Source organism: Trachypithecus francoisi, unplaced genomic scaffold (genome assembly GCF_009764315.1).
Source record: "Trachypithecus francoisi isolate TF-2019V2 unplaced genomic scaffold, Tfra_2.0 Lachesis_group12, whole genome shotgun sequence".
NCBI lineage: Eukaryota > Metazoa > Chordata > Mammalia > Primates > Cercopithecidae > Trachypithecus > Trachypithecus francoisi.
The window spans coordinates 78,386,047-78,402,391 of NW_022681457.1; the positions used below are offsets into that span (position 1 = coordinate 78,386,047).

Sequence of the window (16,345 nt, forward strand, 5' to 3'; positions counted from 1 at the left end):
AAATATACTGTTACCATTCAATATAGCAATTGTGCTCCTTATTTACCCAAATAAGTTCAAAATTAATGTCTACCCAAAAACCTATATGCAGATGTTTATAGCAGCTTTTTCACAATTGCCAAAACTTAGAAGTAACCAAGATGTCCTTCAGTAGGTGAGTGGATAAAAATAAACTGTGGTATAACCAGACAACAGGATATTATTCAGTGCTAGAAAGAAATGAGCTATCAAGCCATGAAAAGACATGGAGGAAACCTGAGTATGCATTACTAAGTAAAAGAAGCCAATCTGAAAAGGCTACTATATGATTCCAACTATATGACATTCTGGAAAAGGCAAAACTGTGGAGACAGTAAAAAGATTACTGGATGCCAGGAGTTAAGGGGAGAAAGAAATAAATAGGCAGAGCACAGATAACTTTTAGACAATGAAAAGACTCTGTATGATACTATAATGGTAAATAGGTATCATGATAATGTTGCCCAAACACACAAAATGTATAGCACTAACAGTGAATCTTAATGTAAACTAGTAGTGCCTGGGTGATGTGTCAGTGCAGGCTCATCAACTGTAACAAATGCAGCACTCTGCTAGGGACGTGATAATGGGGAGCCTATATATAGGTGAGGGCAGAGGGTATATGGTTTATCTCAGTATCTTCCTCAATTTTGCTGTGAACCTACAACTACTCTAAGAAATAAAGTTTATTAATTAAAAAAAAAAAAGTAGGAAGTTTCCATGTCCAGAGTGGCTTGGTATGTACCTACTGAACTGACATTACTGACGCTATAACCTACTTATGTAGTAGATATTTAATACTGAATTGAACTGTATGGAATAAATGAACCTACTTTCAAATTAACAGGCCTCATACTATTCAACAGATTCAAAACTTAAAAGTGATAGTAAAGGGTCATGGCATATCCTGTGGATGTAAATTTCAGGATGTATAAGATTTGAGGATACAATCTAATGTCAAGTGGGATATGCGTGGAACAATCAGTGCTGCCTGTCTCAACAGCTGGGTAAGTATAGCCTACAGTCACAAATTGGGCTTTTATGTCCATTCTTGCCCCCTAGATTTTCTGCAGTGATTTGCTAAGAGATAATACAGATGCTAACATTTGTAAAGTACTAAGCATGTTACACACATTAACTCAAAGCTGGAGTCTACAGATCCAGGCAGGCTGAAAAGGCCAGGTGGTGTTCTCAATCAAAGCCACTTGAGTAGGGAAGATTTAGTTCTAAATGCTAACTGTGGGGCATCTAAATAGAGAGATAATCATCTCAGAGAAGAGCAGCCAGTAGTAACTAGTGCTCAGTACTCACATTACAGTTGTGCAACTACATACAAGGTCTAGACATGTTAAATTTATTTCTATATGATAAAAAGGTCAGGTCAGACAGATGTACGCTGAGTTCCTCTAAAAATCTAGGATGTGCTATTTGAGCTAATCCAGTTAATCTCAGTCAATTTTTTTTTCAAGGAAAGCACCTAAGCACAATGAGAGCTTTGCTTTAAAGGTCAAGTATGTCTCCAATTCCCTGGGATCCCTGTTCTCTTGGTGGTATCTTCTAAAGTGACAGCTAGTGATTGAGAAATTTACTGATTCTTGGAAAAGGGCCATCATCACACTAAAAGGCTGGCTTCTAGGCTAAGAGAATCTGAGCCAAAGAAGGTGAGATCCTTCTCCCAAGGACAAAGTTGAGTTTCAGAATCACCAGACTCTCAGGGCCCTCAAATACTCCACATGTACCCTCACTTTCTCCCTCCAAAGACAGTAAACTGTGAGCAAGGAAACAAATCCATGGAGAATAAACTCATCTTACTCAGCTTGATGCTGACTCGTTTCACTGCTTTGATATCCTGCTTTAATGCCCGAAGGCAGACAAAGTCCAGGCTTAGGACAACAGTGACTATGACTTTCTATGACCAGCCAGCAAGCTCTGAACAGTTCTAAGCCTATCAATTTCCACTAACTGTAGGTTTAGAACTTCCATTATAAATAGTGTAGCAATGAACTGCACAGAAGTGTAGCAGCCCTTTCAGCAAAGCTGAGTCCCTTGGTCTGGTTCCCCTGGGATGCCAGAATATACCTTCTACACAGAAGCACATGGTTGACTCTGATGAGGTCTTTCTTCTGCCCCTCTCCTGGGAAGGACAGAGTGCCAGAATCAATGCAAGCCTTCTATTTTTTATTTTTTGGACGGAGTCTCGCTCTGTTGCCCAGGCTGGAGTGCAGTGGCTGGATCTCAGCTCACTATAAGCTCCGCCTCCCGGGTTTACACCATTCTCCTGCCTCAGCCTCCCGAGTAGCTGGGACTGCAGGCGCCCGCCACCTCGCCCGGCTGGTTTTTTTTTTTTGTATTTTTTAGTAGAGACAGGGTTTCACCATGTTAGCCAGGATGGTCTCGATCTCTTGACCTCGTGATCCGCCCATCTCGGCCTCCCAAAGTGCTGGGATTACAGGCTTGAGCCACCGCGCCCGGCCTTTTTTTTCTTTTTGAGATAGGGTCTCATTCTGTTGCTGCCCAGGCTGGAGTGCAGTGATATGATTTCAACCTCCATGGGCTCAGGTGATCAGGCGATCCACCCACCTCAGCCTCCCAAGTAGCTGGAACTACACACATACACCACCATGCCCGGCTAAGTTGTGTATTTTTTGTAAAGATGGGGTTTTGCCATGCTGCCCAGGCTGGTCTCAAACTCCTAAGCTCAAGCAATTGGCCCATCTCAGCCTCCCAAAGTGCTGGGATTACAGGCGGGAACCACTGTGCCTGGTTGCCTCATAATTTTTATATATTCTTCAGAGTCACGTAAGTCAGTCCTTACACTGTTGGGAAGAGCCAATATTCCAGGGATAGAGCAGCCTGAATCCATGAGGTCATTTGCTTTAATTCCAATATGTAATATCAGTATTGTTATGAAACAAATGCTCCAACCCGGGTGCGGTGGCTCACACCTATACTCCCAGTACTTTGGAGGTCGAGGTGGGAGCCTAGGATTTCAAGATCAGCCTGGACAACAGAGAGAGACCTCATTTCTATTTAAAAACAAACAAACAAACACATATTCTTCTTGCTTTTGTTATCTCCTAATCTAAGAGCAGGAAGGTTAACAGGAGTACCATTAGACAAAAACCCTCTCTGTGAGCCCTAATCCTCAGGCACCGTAGTACGAAATATTCCTGGACTCCTCATCAAACGGCCCAAGATGAATGGAGCCATAACATACCAGAACATACCAAAACAGAGGCCATAAACCCAGGACACATACCTGGCCCCAAGATATGTACAAGACTAAAAGGAATGTTGAGAGAACAAGGTAAGAAACAGGAGTCAAAAGCAGGTTAACTCATTCTCATACAGAAAGCAAGCCCATGAGCTCTGTATGCTTCAGTCAACCAAGTACAGTGACAATGTAATGTACTGAACTGCACAACATGAGAAGTAGGAAAGAAACTGGGCATCTGTGGCCACTCTTTCATTCAACCTTTCTTAACCTTCAAGCACTCACCTGTGTGGCCATGGAGTGGTGAGTGTGGCCGTGGTAGTGTAGGTGATGTGCTAGAGGTCACAATCAAGCTCTTGCGGTTACTTGTCCGACAACTGCAATGAAAACAAAATGTGAGTTATAATAGGGCCACACCATGGGCTCAGAGACCTTGAGTGGCTTTTAAGGAACAAAAGAGTGACACTATTTCACGGGCTGCACAGTATAGTTCTTTAAACTGAACTGGGTCAGCAATTACACTCGGCACCAGTTAGATTCCACAAAGCACTGTGTTCCACCTTGGAATAACTTTTGTCACTGCCTTGACTTTCATCTTGTATTGCCACTGTGCTTTTCCAATGTTTAGTCTGGCTTCCCAAGCAAACATAAGGAGCTCCCTACGGGCAACAACCATGTTTTAAACAGTATCTAATGAAGGATGACTGCTGCAAATTGATTTACAAAATAAAAAGCACAAGTCAAAGTATTCTCAGATTCTCTAAGAACCCCCCCAAAACTATTAACTTAATCTATGAAATTATTTTTAGAACTGCTTAGTCCATGAATTAAGTAATATTCTCATTTCAGAATAAATGTCAGAACAGGCCTGGGTTTCTTCTATAATACTGGCTTTCCATGACATGTTAATGCCTAAAGCTTTTTCTTCTGGTTAGAGAAAACCAGATGGTAATGAAAAGCCATTTCACGCAACATCTATTACTGAAAAGTCTGTATCAATTTATTTTAAAGTCAGCCTATCTTTTGAAGGCATTAGGGAAGTTTTCCATTTATATTCATCCAAATATTTATTGAACACCTACTGTACACTAGGCAGTGTTTTAGGAGGGAAGCACTAAGGAACAAAAGAACAGTCTCTATCTTCATAACTGGAGTGAACAGTGCTGTGGGAAAAGGAAGAGGAAGAAAGAACAAAAGAGTGAGAAACAGGGAGGGGAGAGAGGGAGAGAGAGGAAGAGAAAGAGAGAGAGAGAGGAAAACAAGGAGGGAGGGAGAGGGAGAAAAGGAGAAAGGAAATCAGAGACTGGTGTGGGAGTGCTAACTAGGGAAGTGACATCTGATGAGAGAACTGAATGATATGAAGGACTCAGACAAAAGTAGAGCTGAGAGGCAGAGAGAAAAGTAAAGGTAAAGGCACTGAGACAAGAACAAATTTGGGATGTTCAAGAACTAGCAAAGAAGTCAAGAGCGGATGACAGGAGAGAAGAATGACAGAAAAAGAAGTAGGTTATAGAAGCTATGGGGAAGGCCACAGTCAGACTCTGTAAGGCTAATAGAAGGAATGAGATCAATCTCAAGAAAGAGATTGTCATTAGAAATAACCATTTTCCCCTAAGAAGCCATCAGGAGGAATCCAATCATGCCCATACCCCTAACTACCTCAGTCACCATGGAATGCCAAGCCTCCCACTCTCTTAACCTGACAGTCTCCCACTACTCTGTACCTTTGAGAAAAGCTTATACTTTGCCTCCTCGAACTCAGTATGTCATCAGCAAACTGCCTATATCCCCAATTTCTCCTGAGTGTCTGCTTTAAATTCTAGCTCCAAGTGAAACGTTGCTACCTCTCAAGGACACCAAAGTCCTGGTGAAATCCCAACCCTTTACAACCAAGCTTTCCATCTATTTTGCAACTGCACCTGGGAACTTAGAGTGACTGAAGAAAAACCCAGAATCATGCTGGCTGATGTATCTTTATATTTACAGTGACGAACATCAAGTGGGGCCTCATTACTACCCGACAATCTTAGCACATTTACCAGACTAATGTGCTTGCTCACTCTCCAAGACAACTAATTCACATTTTCTCCTTAAACCTCCAATGCCCCCTTTCCTTCCTCAAATCTGTACAGAAAATAAAAATTAAAAAAATTAGCTGGGCATGTTGGCACGTGCCCATAGTCCTAGCTACTTGGGTGACTGAGGCAGGAGGACTGCTTGACTCCAGGGGGTCAAGGCTGCAATGAGCCAATGATTGTGCCAGAAAAAGAAGAAAGAACAAGTACAGTTGGGCCAATTAGAAAACAAATAACAGATTTAAACCCAATAATACCAATAATCATATTAAATATAAATGTTCTAAGTACATAGTCAATTAAGGCAGAGATTGTCAGACTGGATGAAACAGCAGGACCCAATTATATGCTTTTAATTATCTGTGAAAACCCGAAACTACAAACCACCTAAAATATGCACCAACAGATGAGCAACAAACAAATCACAGTATATCCATATAATGGAATTCTACTCAGCAATAACAAGGAATGAACAATTGATTCACACAATGGGTGAATCTCACAAATAATTATGCTGAAAGCAAGATGCCAAACAAAAAAGAGTACGTTGTATGATTTCACGGATGAGTTGAACAATTTGCCTCTCAGATGTATTCAATCAAAAAATTTGTCCCTGGATAGTTATACTAAAATATACTAAAAACATAAGTCAAACATAATGTTACTTAACAGGAAATTGTTCTGACACATGCACTAAAAGGAACTGAAAACACTATTTCCAAGTCAATCACACCACATAACTTCGACCAAATACAAGTCCAACACACTGTGACAAATTCCTCTCATGGGCTTGCACTTTGCTTTGCATTTATTTCAACAGCACTAGATGTTTTGGGTATGTATGCCAAGAGGTGATATGAACTGTGCTCAACTAGGCATTGCAAAATAGGTGGCAAGGTTTGGGTAAAAGAGTCACCAACAATTTCCAAATAACTAGTAACTGGCTGATGGGTATATCCACCATACCAAAAAAAGCCCATTATTTCTCTCTCCAGAGCATGGCTATAGTGACACTTGATTTCGTGGCTAAAACAGGACTCACTGATTTGCAAGTAATCAACCTAAACCACTAAGATGTATCGGATGTAGTTCAAAGTAATGCTTGCACACTTTGTGACAGACATTGTGGACACTGACCATAGTATGGACTGAAATTCCAGTAATAGCAGTAGTTGCTCTCACTGTGACTTCCATAGACCATAACAAGGGAAGATGAAGCCACTTATTCAGGGAAATGCTGATTTTGTGAAAAAATATTCCTTTCAAAGAGAGACTCATGCTGATTGGCAACTGCAGTGAACAAATTTCCATGAATAGCTGTCTTTGTACTGGCATTGTATCACCCACAATAAGGGCTGGTGATACGAGGAACATTTAGGAGGCACAGATAACAAATTACACTCCTTCAAGAAATCAATGACTGGCAGGTTTGAAGTGTTGACAATAGGTTGCAATGTATCTTGAAATAAACATCTATCCATTGGGAGAGGTGAAATAAAAATTTTCTCAAAAGTAGAACCACCAAAAAAATAAAATTTGAATTTGACCCACCACAATTAAGAGATTTCACTGGTGGATGGTGGGGCATGGTGGCTCACGCTGTAATCCCAGCACTTTGGGAGGCCGAGGAGGGCAGACCACGAGGTCAGGAGATTGAGACCATCCTGGCTAACACAGTGAAACCCTGACTACTAAAAATACCACAATAAATAAATAAATTAGCCGGGCATGGTGGCGGGTGTCTGTAGTCCCAGCTACTTGGGAGGCTGAGGCAGGAGAATGGTGTGAACCCAGGAGGCAGAGCTTGCAATAAGCTGAGATCATACCACTGCACTCCAGCCTGGGGGACAGAGCCAGACTTTGCCTCACAAAAAAAAAAAAAAAAAATTCACTAGTGGGACTCACAAGGACAAATTGTTTAGTTGATCCAATTCCATTTATATAAAATTTTAGAAAATGCTAACTAATCTATAGTGACAGACTGCAGATTAGTAGTCGCCCAATGAGAAGCAAGGAATGGATTATAGATAGTCACGAAGAAACTTCTGAGACTTACAGATCTGTTCATTATCTTCATGTTCATTATCACAGTCACACAATCTATTATATTCCAACCATATCTCAATAAAACTACACAAAAATTTTAAAATTTAAGCAACATCATGTCCCTCTTCCATTTAAAATTCTCCTTGTCACACTGAGATAAAAAGTCAGTTCAGATGATGGCCTATAAGGCATTATATGGTCTGGATTCTCCATGACCTCTCTCCCTCCTGATCACTCTCCAGCCACACCGGCCTCCTCACCTTCCTTAGAAACTGCCAAGCATGACACCCATCTCAGGGCCTTTACAATTGGGATTTCCTTTGCCTGTTTCTCCCAGATTGCCTCAAGGCTTGCTCCCCTCCTCCTTCAGGTCTTTGCTCAAGTACAATCTTCTGGGTGAATTTTCCCCGATCACTATTTAAAATTGCAATCCCTCCCAAACTCCCTATCCCCCTTTCTTGATATATTTTTCTCCTAATACTTATCATCATCTAACACACTACAGTCAGCACTCTGAATCCACATCCATGGATTCAACCAACTATGGGTGGAAGATATTTTTTAAAACTTTTAAAATAATATAAATTTTAAAAATACAGTATAACAGCTATTTGCATAGATTTGCTTTGTATTAGATAATCTAGAGATGATTTAAAGTATAAAGGAAGATATGTGTAGCTTATATGTGAATATTATGTATGCTCTTTTATATGAGACTTGGGCATCTGCAGATTTTGGTATCCATGTGGGTCCTGGAACTAATCCCCAATATATATATGATTGTATATATTTTGCACATTCATTGTGTTGTCTCTATTCTCATCAGAAATTAAAACTGTATGAGGGCAGGGGCTTTTGCATGCTTTTTGTTTTGTATGTTTATTTGGTGCACTCCTCAATACCTAGAACGCTGCCTGGCACACAGTAGGCTCTCAATAAATATTTGTTAAATGAATGGATGCGTATGATTTGTTACAAGGATTAAAATAAAGAAGATACACATATAACTGGTCTATGAAAGGTAAATCAAACTATTATATCTAAATCCTTGTGTCTGAAAGTGAAAATTTCTTGAAACTTCAGGGACAGATAATTCCAGCTTCATTTGCCTTAACCTTATTTAAAATTTAAAATAAAAGCCAAAACACTAAAGATCATATTTCCAGGCCACATGCCTTTTTATAAAGGTACACATAATCTCACTTGGCAAATCTTTAACAGCTGCCAGGGGGAAAAAAAGGTCAGACACTCTGCTACAGATACCATGACTCAGCTGAGATCTACAACAAGGAACTGGCTAATTTTTCCACTTCAACAGGCTCTGGCCATTTCCCCAGGATCCTAAGAAGATAAAGGACAAGTCTTACTTCTTTCATTCCAGTAAGACGAAATACTGGATATTTGCAGAGTCAGGTACACTAACTCTCAGCTGACGGGTGGTAGCCTGGAAGCCCCCTGAGCTACCTCATGCAAAGACTGGTGTTAAACCATCCCAGTCACTTGGCTACTCGAAGTGAGACTTGGCATTTCATTTTCTTACATGCCTCACCATGGTCATCTCACTTAACAGTGAGAACAAGAGCTAAGGCACATCGTGCATTCTCTGCGACAATGTTGAATTGTAACCATATTTGGAGAGTAGTAGCTCGTTTCTAGCCTCCAAAAAACCCTCCCTCCAGCAACTAGCAGGCACTTGGAAGATCTGACCCCTGCAAGAGCTGCTGTAAATTTACTTAGGAAGCCTACTTCCCAGTGTGAAGCAACAAAGGGTGTGGAATAGGATGCCTGGCTGCAGATCCCTTAGGCCTCTCCAGTCTCCAAATCCGAGAGGTCTAGCTGCTCCTAGACTTGAGCACTCCATGACAGATAGTACTTGGCAGGCACCTTTTAGAATTTAGAATGAGGAAAAGATCACTTCTGTTTCAATAAGTGTAAACAACATAAATAAGAATGTGGAGCTGGTTACAGTCAAGCACTTCCAGATGCTATAATATTTCAGAGTAAAAACCAAGATGCCCTGGTTAAGATGGGGAAGTGAGAGTGGGAGAAAATTACATATTCTCTCCCCAATAAAGGGAGATATTATTACTTATCCATTATATTATTATTATTGATACATTATTTATTGCTTACCTGGATTATTTCAATATCCTCCTAACTAGTCTCTCTGGTTGACTCTTGTCTTCTATCCTAATCTGTTTTTAATATGAGCAAGCCACAGTTATTCTTTTTTTTTTTTTTTTTTGAGAAGGAGTCTCGCTCTGTCCCCCTGGCTGGAGTGCAGTGGCGCGATCTCGGCTCACTGCAAGCTCCGCCTCCCAGGTTCCCGCCATTCTCCTGCCTCAGCCTCCCGAGTAGCTGGGACTACAGGCGCCCGCCATGGCGCCCGGCTAATTTTTTGTTTGTTTGAGACGGAGTCTCGCTCTGTCACCCAGGCTGGAGTGCAGTGGCCGGATCTCAGCTCACTGCAAGCTCCGCCTCCCAGGTTTACGCTATTCTCCTGCCTCAGCCTCCCGAGTAGCTGGGACTACAGGCGCCCGCCACCTCGCCCGGCTCGTTTGTTGTATTTTTTAGTAGAGACGGGGTTTCACCATGTTCGCCAGGATGGTCTCGATCTTCTGACCTTGTGATCCGCCCATCTCGGCCTCCCAAAGTGCTGGGATTACAGGGTTGAGCCACCGCGCCCGCCTTTTTGTATTTTTTTTTTTTTTAGTAGAGACAGGGTTTCACCGTGGTCTCGATCTCCTGACCTTGTGATCCGCCCGCCTCGGCCTCCCAAAGTGCTGGGATTATAGACGTGAGCCACCGCGACCGGCCCACAGTTATTCTTTTAAAGCACACATCTGATTATTTCATTCCTCTGCTCAAAACCTTCCACAGGCTGCTAATTTTGCATAGGCACTTCTAGCTACTAGGACCAGTGTTAGCTGTTTCCTTTACTTGCAATTTCCTGCCTTCAACTACACAATGGCAAAAATCCCTCACTCCTTCAAGGCCTTATTCTAATGTCACCTTCCCAATTTTCTGTTTTCCCGAATCCTCTTTGCTCTACTTTTTTTCCCAATAGCATTTGTCACCTTCTAACATACTACATAAACTATGTTTATTGTCTGTTTCTTCTTCTCTAGAGTGAGCTCTAAGAGGTATCCCAAATACCTAGAAATAGTACACAGGGCATAGGAGGTTTTTGACAAGTGTTTATGGAACAAATGAATGTATTTCCACAGAAGCAGGTGGTCAGAATTCCCCACAAGGGCAGCAGGCACCAGAGGAACTAGGAAAAAAGTCTTTGCTCTAAGGTAAAGTTTTCCTCCAAGTCTGATGGCAACTCTCCTTGAATTAATCTTTTTTTTTTTTTTTTTTTTTTTTACACCTCTGCTCTATTGGTTTAGAAATTACATATTGTTTTGTCTTTCTCTGTGCTAAAGTAGTTATTACTATTCAAGGTTTAATAGGTGTTCTTGTCTCAACAAAGTCTAAAGTTAACCAGCACCTCAATCCTCTTTCTGAACAAAATTAAAAGATCCTAGATGGCTTTTAACTCCAATCCTCCCACTCCCTTCCAACTTACCTATTATTGCAGTCTATTATTCAGGTCTATCTTACTTTTACATTGCCAAATTAATAATTATTATTTCATACAATAATTGCTTGCTGAGATTTACTCATATATTTTCCAATTTCACTGCTTAACATTCCCTCTTGCATTCATGTATTTCTTGTTTCTGAAATATATCCTGTAGTAATTATTTCAGAGAGGATCTGATAGTAATAAATCTTCTCTATAGATTTTGTTCTCTGGGTTTTTGATGGTCTGAAAATGTCTTTATTTTGGTCACTCACTTCCAACTGCTAATTTAGCAAGTATAGATAATTCTAGTGTCTTGTTCAGAGTAACTTTTTTCTCAATACTTTAAAAACATTATTCTGTAGTCTTATGGCTCCTGTTATTGCTGTTGAAAAGCTTGCTCTTAGCATAAGTGCTGTTTCTTTGTACTTAATTTTTCTTTTTCTGTCTGGTTGCTTTAACCATTAACTTTTTTTTTTAGATATATTTCAAACAATATAAAATTCACCCTTTTAAAATGTACAACTCATTCATTTTTAGTATATTCACAAGGCTGTGCAAGCACTGCCACTATCTAATTCCAGAATATTTTCACTGCCAAAAAGAAACCTTGAACCCATTAGCAGTCACTCTCCATCCCATTCTCCCCACAACCAACCACCAATGTACTGTCTCTATGGATTCACTGTCTCTATGGACTCTACGTATTCTGGACATTTCACAGAAACTGAATCATACACTATGTAGTCTTTGGTGTCTGGCTTCTTTTACTCAGCATGTTTTCAAGATTCGTGCATGTTGTGGCATGCATAAATTCTCCATGCCACAACTGTTAATCCTTTCATAAAATGACAAGGTATTTGGGTTGTTACTACTTTCTGGTTATCACAGATGCTGCTGCTGTGAACATTTGTGTACAAGTTTTTGCATGAACATATATTTTCAATTTTCTTGAGTGAACTTTCTTGCTGAGCTCTTTTAGTTTAGTGAATTCTTGAAGGTTCTTTTAAGATATTCTCTTTGTTTTCATGGTTCTGCAGTACTGCAATGTATCTAGATGGGGATTTATTTTTATTTATTATAGTGGGGACTCACCATGCTTCAAGATGTTATTTGTTTCTAATCAGTTCTGGAAGGTCTCATTCATTATCTCTATGAATACTGCCTCTTCCCATTTCTCCATATTCTGTTGGACCATCTGATCATATCTTCTGTGTTTCTTAGCTTTCATTTATAGTTTGTATCTTCCCATTTCTGTCTTGCACTCTAGATAAAAATTTTACTTTGTCCACAGCTCTATTATTTAACACGACTGCTGCATTTTCAATTTCAGCAACACAATATATGTATTTTATTATTTGAATTCTAATTAGCTTTTTGTCCAAATACATTTGGTCTTTTTTTCTCTTGTTTTTGTTTCCTTCTTTTATATTCTTTTTTGTTTGTTTTGAGACAGAGTCTCACTCTGTCGCCCAGGCTGGAGTGCAGTGGCTCAATCTCCACTCACTGTTGCCTCAACTTCCTGGGTTCAGGTGATCCTCCCACCTCAGCCTCCTGGGTAGCTGGGGCCACAGGCCCATGCTACCATGCCTGACTAAGTTTTGTATTTTTTGTAGAGACAGGGTTTTACCACATTGTCTGGGATGGTCTTGAACTCCTGGGCTCAAGTGATCCACTTGTCTTGTCCTCCCAAATTGCTGGGATTACAGGCGTGAGCCATCACATCTAGCCTCCTTCTTTTATATTCTTTTTTTTTTTTTTTTTTGAGACGGAGTCTCGCACTGCTGCCCAGGCTGGAGTGCTGTGGCTTGATCTCAGCTCACTGCAAGCTCCGCCTCCCGGGTTCACGCCATTCTCCTGCCTCAGCCTCCCGAGTAGCTGGGACTACAGGCGACCGCCACCTCGCCCGGCTAATTTTTTTGTACTTTTTAGTAGAGATGGGGTTTCACCGTGTTAGCCAGGATGGTCTCGATCTCCTGACCTCGTGATCCGCCCGTCTCGGCCTCCCAAAGTGCTGGGATTACAGGCTTGAGCCACCGCGCCCGGCCCTTTTATATTCTTAATCATTTTAAATATACTCATCTTATAGTCTTAATCTCTAATGTTACTTTTTCTTTTTGAGACAGGGTCTCGCTCTGTCGTCCAGGCTGGGGTGCAATGGCACAATCACAGTTCACTGCAGCCTTGACCTCCCTGACACAAGCAATCCTCACCTCAGACTTCTGAGTAGCTGGGAATACAAGCACACACCACCACGCCCAGCTAATTAAAAAAAAATTTTTTTTTTTAGTAGAGATGAGACTTCACTATGTTGTTCAGGTTGGTCTTGAACTCCCAGGCTCAAGCAATCCTCCCACCTCAGCCTCCTAAAGTGGTAGGATTACAGGCATGAGCCACCACATTCAGCTAATATTTGTATTTTTTGTAGAGACAGGGTTTGGCCATGTTGCCCAGGCTGGTTTTGAACTCCTGGGCTCAAGCAGTCCACTCGCCTCAGTCATCCAAAGTATTAAAATGAAAGCTGTAAGCCTCTGTGCCCATCCTCTAATGCTACTTTCTGAAGTTTCAAATTGTTTCTTTTATCTATTGATTTTCACTTACTGATTTTTCACTTGGTTGGTTGATTGGTTTGTAATTTTGTACTATAAACTTACCTTCAGTGAAGCTGTATTTATGAGAATCCTATGCTACCTGATTTGAGGGTATGTCACTCAATAGAAGTGTTAAGTTTGTTTCTGACAGATGGGCCAGAGTTATTACCAGCCCAGAACCAGCTTCTAGACCACACACAGAGTATTAACTCCAACCCCAAATTTCAGTTAAGTGCAGGCTTACAGGTAGAAATGTTCAAGGGAGACGTCTTTCCTTTATTAAAAGCCCTATTTAAAATCCAGATGAAATTAAGGAAGTACTTTTTATCTGTACATGCCAGTGGTTTTCCTAGTCCATTCCCGCACTGAGGGTGAAGTCTTTTGAGGGTCCTAATTGTATGTAGGGGGTCTCAATTCTAATTGCTTACTCTCAACAAGCCAAGACTTCATCTTTTTTCCCCTCAAGATTATTGAGACTAGCACATCTCCTCCCTGACCCCATTTTTGGAAGCTTCAAAGCTGGCTCTCACTGTTATTATTTTTTAGGTTCAGGGGTACATGTGAAGGATATATAGGTAAACTCGTACACAGGGGTTTGTTGTATAGGTTGTTTCATCACCCGGGTATTAAGCCTAGTACCCAATAGTTACTTTTCCTGCTCCTCTCCCTCCTCTCTCTCTCCACCCCCAAGTAGACTTCAATGTCTGTTGTTTTCCCTTCTTTGTGTTCATGAGCTATCTTCATTCAGCTCCCACTTACAAGTAAGAACATGAGGTATTTGGTTTCCTGTTCCTGGGTTAGTTTACTTAGGATCATAGCCTCCAGCTCCATCCATGTTCTTGCAAAAGACATGATCTTGTTCTTTTTTTATGGCTGCATAATATTCCATGGCATATATGTACCACATTTTTAAAATCCCATCTATCATTAATGATCATTTAGGTTGATTCCATGTCTTTGCTAATGTGAATAGTGCTGTAATGAACATTCGTGTGCATGTGTCTTTATGGCAGAATGATTTATATACCTCTGGGTATATACCTAGTAATGAAATTGCTGGGTCAAATGGTACTTCTGCTTTTAGCTCTTTGAGGAATAACCATACTGCTTTCCACAATGGTTGAACTAAATTACACTCCTACCAACAGTGTATAAGTATTCCCTTTTCTCCACAACCTTGCCAGCATCTGTTATTTTTTTTTACTTTTAACAACAGCTATTCTGACTGTGTGAGATATCTCATTGTGGCTTTGATTTGCGGTTCTCTAATGCTCGGTGATATTGGTGATACTGAGCTTTTCATATGCTTGTTGGTAACATGTATGCCTTCTTTTGAAAAGTATCTGTTCATGTTCTTTGCCCACTTTTTAATGGGGTTGTTTTTCTCTTGTAAATTTGTTTAAGTTCCTTATAGACGCTAAATATTAGACCTTTGTCAGATGCAGTTTGCAAATATTTTTTCCTATTCTGTAGGTTGTCTGTTTACTCTTGATAGTTTCTTTTGTTGTGCAGAAGCACTTAAATTTAATTAGATCCCACTTGTCCATTTTTGCTTTTGTTGCGATTGCTTTTGGTGTCTTTGTCATGAAATCTTTGCCCATTCCTGTGTCCAGGATAGTATTGCTTAGGTTGTCTTCCAGGGTTTTTCATAGTTTTACATTTAAATCTTTAACCCATATTGAGTTAATTTTTGTATATGATGTAAAGGAGGGGTACTATGTAGCTTCAGTCTTCTGCTTATGGCTAGCCAGCTATCCCAGCACCACTTATTGAGTAGGGAGTCTTTTCCCCATTGCTTGTTTTTGTCAGCTTTGTCAAAGATCAGATGGTTGTAGGTGTGTGGCCTACGATTTTAAAATACCTGATTTTTAAAATAGGCTCTCTATTCTGTTCTATTGGTTTATGTCTCTGTTTTTGTACCAGTACCATGCTGTTTTAATTACTGTAGCCCTGTAATATAGTTTGAAGTCAGGTAACGTGATGCCTCCAGCTTTGTTCTTTTTGCTTAGGACTGCCTGGGCTATTTGGGATCTTTTCTGGTTCCATATGACTTTTTTTTTTTTTTTTTGAGACATCTCACTCTGTCACCCAACACTGTGGCATGATCTCAGCCCACTCCAACCTCCACTCCCAAGTAGCTGAGACTACAGACACGTGCCACCACACCCAGCTAATTTTTTATATTTTTACTAGAGATGGGGTTTCACCATATTAGCCAGGCTGGTCTTGAACTCCTGACCTCATGATCCACCCACCTTGGCCTCCCAAAGCGCTGAGATTACAGGCGTGAGCCACCACGCCCGGCCCAGTTCCATATAATTTTTAAAATAGTTTTTTCAAGTTCTGTGAAGAATATTCTTGGTAGTTTGATAGAAATAGCATTGAATCTATAAATTGCTTCAGGCAGTATGATCATTTTAATGATATTGATTCTTCCTATCCATGAGCATGGTATGTTTTTTCATTTGTTTGTGTCCTCTCTGATTTCTTTGAGCAGTGTTTTGCAATTCTCATTGTAGAGATCTTTCACCTCCCTGGTTAGCTATACTCCTGGGTATTTATTCTTTTTGTGGCAATTGTAAATGGGACTGCCTTCCTGATTTGGCTCTCACTCTGGCTGTTATTGGTGGAGAGGAATGTTAGTGCTTTCCGCTAGTGATTGATTTTGTATCCTGAAACTTTGCTGAAGTTGTTTATCAGCTTAAGAAGCTTTTGGGGCCGGGTGCAGTGGCTCATGCCTGTAATCCCAGCACTTTGGGAAGCCGAGGCGGGTGGATCACGAGGTCAGGAGATGGAGACCATCCTGGCTCACATGGTGAAACCCCGTCTCTAC

The 16,345-nt window shown here is 40.8% G+C and overlaps 1 protein-coding gene across 14 annotated transcripts in view; it reads right to left on the reverse strand.

Moving 5' to 3' along the window:
- Positions 1 to 16,345, reverse strand: part of MAST2 (microtubule associated serine/threonine kinase 2) — a 262,907-nt gene that overhangs the window by 70,672 nt on the left and 175,890 nt on the right. For all 14 annotated transcript variants that reach the window (XM_033226564.1, XM_033226569.1, XM_033226568.1 and 11 more), the window contains one exon: positions 3,518 to 3,609. In XM_033226564.1, coding sequence (XP_033082455.1) covers positions 3,518 to 3,609 — 92 coding nt within the window. The remainder of the gene's footprint in view (positions 1 to 3,517; positions 3,610 to 16,345) is intronic.